Source organism: Rosa rugosa, chromosome 1 (genome assembly GCF_958449725.1).
Source record: "Rosa rugosa chromosome 1, drRosRugo1.1, whole genome shotgun sequence".
Lineage (NCBI taxonomy): Eukaryota > Viridiplantae > Streptophyta > Magnoliopsida > Rosales > Rosaceae > Rosa > Rosa rugosa.
Window position 1 is genome coordinate 65,129,848 of NC_084820.1, and position 12,680 is coordinate 65,142,527.

The 12,680-nt window shown below is 40.6% G+C and overlaps 2 protein-coding genes across 3 annotated transcripts; one reads left to right on the forward strand and one right to left on the reverse strand.

Annotated features, from left to right (window-relative positions):
* Window positions 1-1,526: 1,526 nt before the first annotated feature.
* Window positions 1,527-4,381, forward strand: LOC133726160 (uncharacterized). 2 transcript variants are annotated; one of them, XM_062153647.1, is made up of 6 exons: window positions 1,527-1,897; window positions 2,003-2,142; window positions 2,500-2,603; window positions 2,700-2,871; window positions 2,965-3,096; window positions 3,181-4,381. In XM_062153647.1, exons 2-6 carry the CDS (start codon window positions 2,107-2,109, stop codon window positions 4,258-4,260), a joined length of 1,524 nt encoding a protein of 507 aa, XP_062009631.1. In that variant the 5' UTR covers window positions 1,527-1,897; window positions 2,003-2,106; the 3' UTR covers window positions 4,261-4,381. The 2 variants fall into 2 exon arrangements, with proteins under 2 accessions (XP_062009631.1, XP_062009629.1); XM_062153645.1 differs by having other exon boundaries at window positions 1,528-1,897; window positions 2,003-2,135.
* A 1,176-nt stretch (window positions 4,382-5,557) lies between these two features.
* LOC133726161 (LOB domain-containing protein 41-like) lies at window positions 5,558-6,987 on the reverse strand. The gene is made up of 2 exons (XM_062153648.1): window positions 6,644-6,987; window positions 5,558-6,557 (listed from the first exon to the last, which is right to left on the reverse strand). The coding sequence occupies exons 1-2, from the start codon at window positions 6,831-6,833 to the stop codon at window positions 5,833-5,835; spliced, it is 915 nt and encodes a 304-aa protein (XP_062009632.1). The 5' UTR covers window positions 6,834-6,987; the 3' UTR covers window positions 5,558-5,832.
* Window positions 6,988-12,680: the final 5,693 nt, after the last annotated feature.

Below are 12,680 nucleotides of genomic sequence, written 5' to 3' on the forward strand. Positions count from 1 at the left end.
TTATACTTTTTACACCTTTGCAAAACTTGAATATATCATAATGAATTAAACGATTCTAACACGGTAAGACATTCAATTCTAACAATTGAACATACCTTAACAAATGAGACTCTGGGTCTCTCCTCCAGCGACTAGGAACCATAGATCTAGGGTTTTGACAGTCGAGCTCCTTGGTTTGCATCTAATACGGTTGTTGCTTATGCTCACGCAGCCCTCAGATCCAGTGATGGTGATGGGTGGCGTCATGGTATCCTGGATTCACAGAGGGGAGGCAAGGGTGCTTTAGTTGTTTCCCGGTTTGGTTTCTGCACCGGAGTCCGTTTTGATTCTGATCGAGTATTCGGGCGAGATGGTACTCGGGTGCATCGGACACCGACTAGGTCTTCAAGCGTGCTCGATCTAATTTGCTTCAGCCACTGCATCTGTCAAGCGGTGGCGTAAAGCGTGGAGGCGCAAAGAAAGCCCATAGGCATAACTAGCGGCGACGGTTTATCGGCGGACGAAGATGGTAACACTGGTCTGGGTGCCCAGATCAGTTCCAGAGGGCCTGGACTTGGGCCTGGTTTTCATTTTTCTTTTTGTTGAGTCCGGTTTGGGTTGTGGCCTTCAGGCCCATTCACTATTGGACCCGTATTTTGGACCCAGCAGATTTTGTATTAGTGTGAGTTTGTTCCCACTGTATTAGTGACTTCGTAGTCACCCTCTGTACACTCTGGCTCTGTTACATCAATACACACTTACGTCTTTAACAGAATAAATAAATAAATAATTCTAACAAATGAACAAAAAATATAAATCTAATGATTTTATTGGATAAAAAAATAGAAAAGATTTGAAGCACCTGGCGGATATTTTATACTAGAAAAACCTTCCCTTTACCAAATGGACCATTCTCAATGATATACAAGCATGTTGTGAGAGTCTGCTAGTCACGTTTGTTTTCTCCCAGGGATCATCATCATTAGAGTCCTAGCATGCCAAATATGAATACAACCTCAGCATGCCTGCACAATCAGTTGGTCACCCGCCCAATACCAAGTCCTTCCACTCCTTTGAGTATTAACCCACGCAGCCATTTGTGTTTTAGGTCACTTCTCTCCGACAAGATGAGGCAGGTTGGGTTTTATTCTACAGAGTCAGTGCGTGTGTCCCAAGCTTCCATTCGAATATACTGATGCCCATCTTAGGCAGATTACAAGAGCATCAAATATTGTAGTGATCCAAAGGACCAAGCACAAAGTTACAAACTTGATAATGAAATTCACTTTCTACTATTCAATTTTCATAACCACTTTGTCTTTTCATCTTATTTTGTAGTTAAATAGTCCCTTAACGCTTGACTTTTAGGTATTAATCCAATCAATCATAATTCAATGATCAAGAAGTTTCCCTTAGACTTTTTCTTTCTCAGATTGTCTCTTTGAGTCTTCAATTATTGATATTTTTTTATTCAAAATGACCCGTTTTTCCGTTTTAACCCAATTACCTAAATTTCTCTAAGAAATCGACTTTTGCATAAATTTGAGCCCCATGTCCTTTGCTCATAATGAGGGTTTTGCATTAGTTGCCTCACAAGTGTCCTTCACCGTGATAGTGGGAGCAGTTTTTCAAGGAGACCGACAACCGTCTCGTGCCTCAGACTCTCTCCCACTCCCTTTTTTCTAACCCACTCCTCCTAAATTTGCAACTGATTCACCCAACTGTATCATGCTGGTTACTCCTTCATTCGTTGCTAAAACCTCTCTCTCTCTCTCTCTCTTTCCTCAAGCTCTAGCTGCAAATTAAGCCGGTGCTCCTCGCACCATTTTCATGTTTTTCCTTAGAAAAATCCCAGAACTTGGTTTTCGGGCATAGACATGTTTGACATATTGTTCGGGTGGAGAAAAGCTTCAAAGTGGTAATTACATTTAACAATAATCGTATATACTGAGGCTGCTTTTGTTTGCAATGAATATGTTTTGGTGGCTGTTATAGACCAATAGGTTTTTGTTTGTTTCTGCAGCAAGCAGCTGATCAAACAGGTGCAGTGCCGGCTCAAGTTGCTGAAGATCAAGAGGGCTACTATTGTGAGGCAATTGCGAGAAGACGCGGCGGAGCTGATCAAGAATGGCTACGAAGGCAAAGCCTTCAATAGGGTATATGGTGTAGAACAAAATCTCCCATAACGTTTCCTCTGTTTTTTAATTTTGATCACTCATGAGTTTTAGTTTTTTCGTATGTGACATCAGTTTGTTGAACTAATTTGGTAGCTGGGGTAGTTCAAATAATATTCTTATTCAATCAAGCAAAAAAACAGAGTTAATGTCATATTTAATAAGTAATAACCATCGTGGTTGTGAAAATCTTGATTTCATTTCATATGGACTAATTTTATTTCTTGATGTGATTAGTTCCTCTAATAATAACATGGTGTGGTCATTTTAGTACCGTAAGTCGGAAACTTTCTGCAGAAATTAAAGGAATATCAGACCTCATTTTTTTTCCTTTTCAAATTTCCAGGTTGAGCAGATAATCAAAGATGAATGCATAGTGGCAGTGTATGAACTGTTGGATAATTTCTGTGAATTTATCCTCCTTCACCTTTCATATATCCGAAGACACAAGTATGCCTTGCATTGCCATTTCTCTCTTAATTGTTTCGTTTTCTGGTTTGTGATCTTAAATGATAATTTTGTCTTGTTATTGGGTAATTTCATCAGGGACTGTCCAAATGACATAAATGAAGCAGTTTCAAGTCTTATATATGCTTCTGCTAGATGTGGAGATCTCCCTGAGCTTAGAACAATCCGAAAGCTCTTCGGAGAACGTTATGGTCAGAAATATGTGATTTCTGCTCTTGAACTATTCCCCGGGAACCTTGTGAACTGTCAGGTAGTTGTTAATTCTCTCAACTTTGACATATTTTAAGGGGTTTCATGAGTGACCGCATGAAAAGAGTGTGAACTACAATATCCGAAATCACAGGTAATAGAGAAACTGTCCCTAAAGTCAGTAACAGATGATATGAAGCACAGATTGGTCAATGAAATAGCAAGGAATTACTGCATCAAACCAGAGGTTTTAGCCATCGAATACTATTCCGATTGGCAACAGAAGGTAACTGACTACATACAGCTCTGATCATTATAGTTAGACAAAAGTATGATATAGAATTCAAGTCCTTTGTTCCATGCACCTCAGGTAAAGGAAATTAGTGGACATCAAGCACTGGATTCAAATGTTCGGACTTATTACAAAAGATCTGAAATGCAAATTTGCTCTGTCGAAGGACTTGAAACAGAAGATGTTCATGATTCCAGTATATCTACTACTACTTCTTCAGTAGCTAAGCTGGCCCCGACTATATCAGACTCTCCGGTGCATAATGAAATACAGGAAGAACAGGACTTTGCTGAAGTGGATTCTCCAAGGGGTGGAGAAATAGTGGTGTACAATAATGACATTGAAGAGGTTCAGTCTTGTACAACAAGAGATGGAGATGACAGCCAGGACCAAAGAGCTTTCAAGTTCAAAGCTAGTGTTCCGAAAAAGGAGAATCTTGAAAACAGCTTTGATCGTGGTCATGTGAACACATGGAGTGTGAATTCAGGGTCAAGAGTCTCTACGAGAAGTTTTGGGGGAAATGGGAAAAGACCAAGGAAGAGATCAGTGTCTCAGGAAAATCAGTTTTCGAAGGATAGTGAATTTCCAAGTTACTATGCTAGGAAGCATCAGAAGAAATTGGGACCTAACATTTTGTCATGCAAGTGCAGCCTGGTAAATCCATGTTATGTTTGCAATGGGAATGAAAATGTCGAATTTGAAGTTCCAACATTGAAGCAAAATAGAGGGATTTCAACTAGGGTGGGATTTGCTAATCCTGGTCATGAACATAAAAGTTTGGTGTACAATGTTTTCACTTACCCTGATCACCAGCCAAAACAGCAAAGCAAAGCGTTCAAAGGAAACATAGAGGAATCTGGTTTTCAATGCAAGCTTCCCTCTTATACTTCGTCTTCATCATCATCATCTTCTCCAACTGTGACTAGTTCTTGGACGAGAAAAGAAATGGTACCTCCTTACTTCAGAAATGTGACAATGCCGCCGGAAAGAGTCAACGACAAGCGGAAAGAAGAGTTTCAACGATCCATTTCGGACTGTTTTCAGTATCCTACTCATGTTCATCCAAAGCTGCCAGATTATGATGATATTGCAGCTAAATTCATGGCTCTCAAGAAAGAACGTCTTCAAACTAAGCCTCCTCTCAGCAATCAGCTTTAGCACAGCACAAGGCAGTCTGCATTAGTATGTAGGATCACTAGCATTCAAATTCAAATTCCATTCTCGAGAATCATAAGGAATCTCCATGTTTTTATAATTCAACCTTTTCCATGTGTTTTTATATATTATATTAGAAACTTTGCTAATTTGAGGGAACTTTCTTTATATTGAAGAACTTGTTATCTTTCAAGGCAAGTAAAGACTCCTAATCCATTTTTCCGGGTCAGAAATGGAATCTTGCTTACCATGCCCTCCACTGTGGAATATTAACTCAATTTTTTCCATGCCCTCCACTGTGGAGTCTCAACTATCAATGTAGGCTGGGCTTTCAAAGGTAGTGGGCCGAAAACTAGGTGTGTGTGGGAGCAAGACCAATTGGGCCTTTACAATTTTTCGACACGTAAGAACAATCTTCCAAGTCACATTATTGATTATTCTATCCAATTTTCACATCATTTTCATGAGTCAGGCCATTATATTCACGTGAACTCACACACGGTGTGTACGACTGTGTCCCTTCCTTCACACAGTGACACTTACCAATCTTTGGTATTTTTTGGACACACACTTGCCATTCTTGAAAAATAAAAACTTCGAACTCCCACAATCATTAAAACTCTGAATATCACTAGATTAATCACTATTTGTGTGCCCTGTGAATTAAATCAATTAATCAAACTGCCACTCTAATTTTAAAATTCTAAAATTGAAAAATCATTATAAAGTATTTAGTGCACCGACGTACACTTGTACTAACAAAGTGAATGACTAGATAACGTCTAGTGTATTTTTTTATTATTGCAAAAAAAAAATATATATATATATATCAGCCGTGGTTCAAATACACCGCTTACGTATAAAAAAAAAATTCTAAAAATCATAACATTAACTATTGTTTATAAAATACAGCAAAATAAGCTAATCCAACGACTCCCCCCTTCTAAAATTTCGATACCAAAGCACTATAGAACATCCCTTAGTTTCACCACCAAGAAACTAAAATTCAAAAATTGAAAATTTCTGAAAAGTAGAGGTTCTGCAAGTACTTGCCAACCCTTATCCTTCTATCCAATGAGTTTGGCACCTAAAACAAGACATGCCAAGGCTTTTGCGGAATGTATGAGTCCATTGGAAAATGGCGTTGCTCTCTCATTCTGACAAAAAGCAAAGAGGCTTCATTCAAAGCCCACAGTCCCACACCTCCTTTGTACTCTACTGTACTACAACTACTAGTACTTGTACTTGCACTGTAAAAACATTAAACATATCTTTTAACTTTTACTGCAAGCATTAAAGGTAGATCCAACCAAGATTTTTTGTCCCCCGCTTTTCATTTACCATTTCCTGCTGACCTGCTGTATGTGCAAACCCACATTTGTACATCGCTTGCTTCACAAAAGGGTTAAAAAAAAGTAAAATCGACGCAAAACTAGGGACTAATACAACTCAAAAAAGTAGTACTACGCAAAAGGAAGGGTCAGGATCTCTTTAATTTGAACAACGAGCCGATATCAGCCGTCAAAACTGGAACCTATTTTTTTCTTTTTCTTTCTTCTTTTTCAGTTACTTTGCTCAAGCAAGGCCCAGCTCCACTTTACACGCGCCGTCGCCGTCGCCGTCGCCAGACGACGACCCACCGCAGAACCCAGAGGCGTCTACCCTTCTCTTCTTGACTGGAACCACGTGGGGAGCACGAGATGACGATTCGAATCCAAGAGTCAGCTCCAGACCTAACTCGTTTTCCTGAACCGGCGCGGTTCGCTTGTGAGCCGATGACTCCGGCTCGGCTCGGAACAACAGCGAAGCCTCGGCCGTCTCTGAGGAAACCATGCTCTCGGTTTCCTTGCTGTCGCCGTCCACGTTGGCAGCCTCGGACTGGTGACTCAGCGACGACTCGTGACTCGTCGACCGGTTGAACTCGTCGCTGGTCCAGTTCGGCTTGGCTTCAAAGCGGGCCGCCGCGTCCTCAACTCCGGATCCCGACCCGGTCTTGTTGGGCTGCTTGGGCTTCGCGACGGACCTCTTGAACCGGTAGCGCGTCTTTGCCTTTTGGGGGTCGTTGGACGCGGCGGAGTTCTCGTCCTTGGACACGTGTCGAATGTCGTATGCCTTGAGAGGTGGGCCATGCCCGCTGGCCGCGGCTTCAGAGGTGATCGGCGTGATCGGCTGGCCCTTCAGCACGTTCTCCACGGCGGCTTGGCATAGCTGCCATGACCCGGACCACAACAACCCGACCGATCCGTAAATCGGGTTCACAATCCTCCCGCATGCCTCGTAGAGCAGTGACCGGAAAATCGCTGTTAACAGAAAAGGTCCCGTTAGCCGTTTGCCAACAACAAAATTAAACTTCAAAGTCAAAATGCTCTGGAAAAAGTGAACTAACCAGGTCGGAGGTGTTCGGGTCCGGCGTTGATGAGGTTCATGAGCCCGGCGCGGCCGTAAAACTTGGCGAGGAAAACGGTGGCGTTGGCCTGAGATTCGGGGCTCTTTATCCACTGCAAACAGGGTCTGATGCTACAATTCTCACTGCACCCCTTGCGTAGTATTCGGCATCCATTACAGCTCATCCGCATTTTCGCTTTTCTTCTTCGTTGACAGTTGAGAGATTAAGAGATGGGTTTGAGAGATATGTTTGAGGGAGAGAGATGGGGTTGTGGTTTTTATGAAAGAGGAGAAAGAAGGTGTTGTGGGTATTTAAGTGTGAAGGTTAAGACTTAAGAGAGAGAGAGAGAGAAATGGGGGCCGCTGGGTTTCCTCAGGTACTGCCCACTGGACGCAGGGTTGTTTTATCTTTATCTAAACTCCCAAACAAGACTGGTTTCCACATTCAAGCAGGGTTGGCCTTCAACCCTTTCATTCATAAGTATAATTTATTTTAATTCATTTAATCCAGGTGATAATTCTCTTCGCAAATCTCACTCCCAGCGCGTGACTCTCACTCCCCAATTATGGGAATTCACTCTGTCGTTCCATTGGGATTGGGCCGTACACCCCATGATGCGATGGGTTTCCCTACGAAACGGGGTTTTCTCATAAATGAAAAACCACTGTCGCATAAAATTACAAATCTGCCATCCGAATGGGACTGGACGGTGAGGGTAAGATTGGGATTTCAATGAAATGGAGGCAGAAAGTGGGACAGGTGGGAGAAAACGGGAGAAGTAGGCATGCAAGTGGGGACAAAATGTGGGAAGGAAGAGTGTGGCGCGTGGCGAGCACGTTGAGGTGTCAGGGTGCGGTCGAATCGCCACATATGACTGCGGGCCCCAGCAGTGGGAGCTCGTAGTTTTTTAGATAAAGAATATAATATAGACCAGAAGAGAGGGCTAGAAAGAGCTCCTGGTTTTCGGGAAGTCGTATAAATATAGTCGGTTTTGTGAAAACCGGCGACCGGTTTCTGGTTTTCGGTATTGAGGGTGGGACTGTGGGCGCCAACTAGGCCACGGTTTTGGAGGTGTCTCAAGGACTCACTTGGGATCACACACGCAATTGCACAAGTACAACTACAGTGGTGGGTGATTTGTCGATTATAGCCTCTCATGCTTATCCTATAAGCCAGGAGGCTCAACTTGGATTAGTTTAAGTGTCACTTCCACAGTAGGGTCTCCTAAACAATCTCACACGTAACTTCGATTTTTATCTTGTGTGGTAAAAGAAAGAAAAAAGTTACCCAGAAAGCGACAAGAAAGTATAGTTGTATTATTTTTTTTTATACAAAAATTAATTCCTTTAGATATCGAGGCCTCTTAAGCAACTTCAGTTTACAATTTCGAATAAAATGGCGTTAAAAGTCTGGACAGGAGTGACATTGGACCAAAATTGGTCACTGCTATATTTGTTAAAGAATCGTCTGCAAAATTTACTTCTCTAAAAATATTGTTAAAAGAGATACACTCAAAATGTCTTGTGAGCTGTTGAACGTCACAAATGCCCTTCATAATTCTTTGTGGCGGTGTGAAGGTACCTTTGACAGCATCAATTGTAAATTTTGAGTCACCTTCAACTTGAATACGTGTGTAGCGTTTCTGTTAGGCAGTACCAAGACTATCACGTAGGACAATAGCTTATGCAACAGGAACAATGGTTACACTAATTAATTTTGCCCTAGCAGTGAGTACTTTGTTGTTGGAATCTCGGATGAGAAAGCCACCAGCAGCAGAGTTGCTAGTACCTAAACCATCAAAATTTATTTTGACAATGTCTGGTGTAGGGATGGCAATGGGGAGGGTAGGGTAAGGGGATTAAATTACCATCCCCATACCCGACTTCATTCTCCATCCCCGTACCCTCCCCAATCCCCGTAATAAGATACTGGGGATTCCCCGTCCCCGTCCCCATTGGGGATTAGGTCCCCGTACCCGCCCAAATCCCTGTTAACAATATTACTAATTTATTATATAAAAATTTATACAAATAATTATGGATTGTAAAATATGAAGTTAAAATCAAACATCAAAATAAAATAAATTTCTTATTTCAATCAAGGAAAATTAACATGTTGATAAAGATCTTTTATTAAAAGAATCTTCCTTTTTTTGAACATATTTATTAATAGAATTTAAATATTGACAAAAACATGAAGTTTATATAAATATTTATTTATAAATAATATCAAAACTATATATAATAAATAAAATCTATATATATATATATATATATATATATATATATATATATATATCAGATAATTCTTATTGGGTGGGTACGGGGATGGGGATAAAAATATCATCCCCGCCCCGTACCCGATTTCAGAATTCGAATACTGGGGATCCCCATCCCCGTTACCCGATTTCTCCCGAATTTCTCCCCGTTAGGGTCGAATACCCTATGGGTACCCTACCCGATGGAGATTTTTGCCATCCCTAGTCTGGTGGGGGAGAGCTCCAATTTATAGTTTTGTTGATTGAATTTGGACCTCCCCAAACCTTATCCCTTTCAAAGTTGTCCAGAGATGCAGACACAACAACTGTAGTAGCTATTACGTACTGAAGCTGGATTAGGCCTGATTTGTCTGAAAAGAAACAAAAAGGAATTATTTAGGATTTGAAATTATAAATTGATTTAAACATCCAATTCAAATCAATTACTAAAAAGTTAAAAAATTGTCTTTTAATATGTTTTTGTACAAGTTCTTTCAATTTTTTTGATGTTAGATATTACTCTTATTGTTGTCACTCTTGCGTAGCAAGAATCTTAGTGAAACACCCCACCAACTTTTATATTGCGACACAAAAGCACATGTAGACGTTATATTTTTGATGTTTCCCATTTAAAGTGAACAACTGAAAACCTTAGAAACATATATTTTTTTTTTTTTTAGAGAATTGTTAACTCATTGCATTGATCAGCGAAATTACACATAATGACCCATCCCGGTGGGACTGTCAAAAGAGCCACTACCTAAGTAATTCAACCTTTTTAAAGACCATGAAGCTCAGCAAAAATCTACCCTAAAATGTCCTAGAAAATCAAAGGGTCAAGACATTCCGAGTATTTTTGGCGACAAAACTCAGAGAGCACCTACGAATTCATTCCCCATAGGAGAATGAATTCTTACATGAAAATAGGAAAATGTAAAATAAACTAGCCCAGCAGCCCAACTACCCCATGTGCCAGACAGAGGCCCAAAAGCAAGGGGAGCCCTAGCACTAGACCCAGAAGGGTTCAAAGCCCAACTGGACTTCCTAAGGCCACCCAAACCCAGCACGACGGAGTACCAGTCCGCCTCCGGTCGACAACGCTGGCTGAGGAGGTCTTCCACCACTGCCCACCGCCATCTTCGTTACTCCCAACTGTAGTCAGTGCCACTTTGGCACGGATCGGTGGCTCCACTGCTAGCTCGACACTGCCATCATCATCGATGTCACCATCCGCCGACAGCCCCCAGCCACCCGGCAAAGCATGAACACCTGAAGAAGATCGCCGCCCGACGCTCCACTGTGTAGCCCATCGAACAGTACCAGTCACTGGTTTCGTTCCCATCCAACCAACCTTGATCCACAGTGACCCGGATCCATCATATCCGCCACGAGAAAATCCCCGCAACGCAGGCACACCACCGCCCCCAATTTTGAGAAGCTGACTACGGGGATCCCCGCAACCCCCTCAATCTCCCAACGGCTAGACGAGCGGGAAATCCCATCTCCTCTAGCCCAATTTGCAGATCCGCCGCCATGAGGCCACGGCCTCCACCTACCTCTCAGAGAGAGTAACCTAATCATGACTAGAAAAAAACCTAAGTCTCGACCTAACCCACTTAAGCCCAAAAAAGACCTTAGAAACATATATGGAGTTGGGCTAAATGTGCGGACAACATGTTCTATCAGAGTTATAATACTTTAGCATTTTTCTTAACACCACTTAACAATTTTACTGTGATTGTACGTATCCGCTTTGGCGGTAACAATTATGTGTTCTCATTTGAGATTAAACTTACATGATTGGTATGACTAGCGGATGATAACATACATTTATGGCTAGCTTCCGACCACATTGTGATATACATTAAGCCATTAAGGCACTAAATCAGTAGAATATGAAGATAATGGTCAGAGAATGCTTATAAGAACTCATTTTAGTCATGTGACAGATACTCAACTTTTGCAGCCCATGATATATATACAAAGAAAGAAACATGTAAATCATTACCTAAAAATTCATTTCATATGCTCGTGGTCGACACAAAGTCGCAATTTGCAAGTCATCCATTCATTGCACATACAGAGCAAAACTCGATGCATGTGGAGTAGAATCTAATTAACTATTTTTCTATGTCTGTTTCCTAACAAGTAGGTACTTTTCATTCAATATAAAACTCGGTGAAGGAAGAAATTCAATAGAAACGTTGTAATGTCATTTAAAGGCCAAATATTGAGATAGCAAAACCGGTAACTAATATGTCAGAGTGCAGCGTGAAGTGAATTTTTTGTAATAAAATGTTAGAATGGATCTCAAATATGACTAGACCCGAAAAAAAAGAAGTACAACTTTGGACAAAAAAAAAACTAGTTAACTTACGTACTAGATGATGCGAGTAAAAAGAGCTAATTTTGATTCAATAATATTATCATCGTCCCATGTTTTAGATTTATTGTTTCATATATTATATTTTCATAAATTGAACTCAACGATTTTCAAGTCTTTTGTATGTCAATGGATAGACTGTAAGTATTTTTCTCAGTTGTTGATGTGACTCTCGAACTAAATATATCTCAACCGTGCGTGGTATACAAAGGTGGCAAAAATATTATTTGACTTCACCTTCACGTGTATATAAACAATAACAATGCAGTCGCATGATGAATAGTTTCGCACTAAGATTATTTATTTTAACTTTCAATGATCGATTAAAGGTATCTAATTTCTATCATTCTATACCACCTTATGTATATAATAGTTTCTACAAAATTCATATCAATGTAGAACAAAATGTCTAATGCTTTGCAAATGAGATAGTGTTTTTTATTGCACAAAATTTCTTGAAACAATTTGTCAAAGTTGACTACGTACAGTCACTACACGCAGTTCCGATCGAAATTATAACATGATATATTTCTTAAAAACTCAGCAAGTCGTGATTGATATAAGTGGGCGGCTATAAAGCGAGCCTTGGAAAGAAATCTAGCTAAACTTCCCACCACATGCAATGCAATATATTTCGTTAGACATCAAGAAAACGTAATTGTAGTATAATTCTTTGACCCAAAGAAAATTCCAGTTTGATTGTTTCCAACTTTCCATCAATTAAATTTCTATTTTTCTTGTGGGCGCAGGGCATTTGAATGCGAGAAAATGCTTTGTGATTCTTCTGCAAATTGGAAACTGGAAACCAGCTAGCCATGACAAGTGGGATGAGGTTGCTGCAAGCTGAACAGAAAGGTGGTCGATCGGTTTCATGCAGAAGCCTCCAAAGTCATGGCACTTCCACATGCGGGTCGGGGTCATCAATTGTCCTATATATGACGTTGAAAACGACACCGTCTTCTTCTTTGTAACCCTAGCTCCCGGTTTTTAGGAGTCACCAAAACCATTACCACCTTCCCACACAATCTGTGTTCGGCTCTTGCCTTCTGTTTGAAGGCAATGGGGGCCTTATATATATAAAACTAAACGTATACAACTATACAACAAATAAAGGGTTTGATTAACAAAAGAAAGTTGTTACAAACGCAAATGCAGCCTCTTAATATGGAAATTAATTTGCCGAAAGCCACCAACCATTTTTGGCGTACGGTATATGATTAAAAATTGACCCACCTTAATTATCTTTTAACTTCACTCCTGGAATCCATTGTACATTAATTACAAAACAATGGTGTTAGTTGAGAGGAGAAGGTATTCCACGCACAACTTGCTAATTTTTTTCTCTTTCTGTGAAACTTTGTTTCTGCAAAGTTATTCCACACACGATGCTTGAGGAG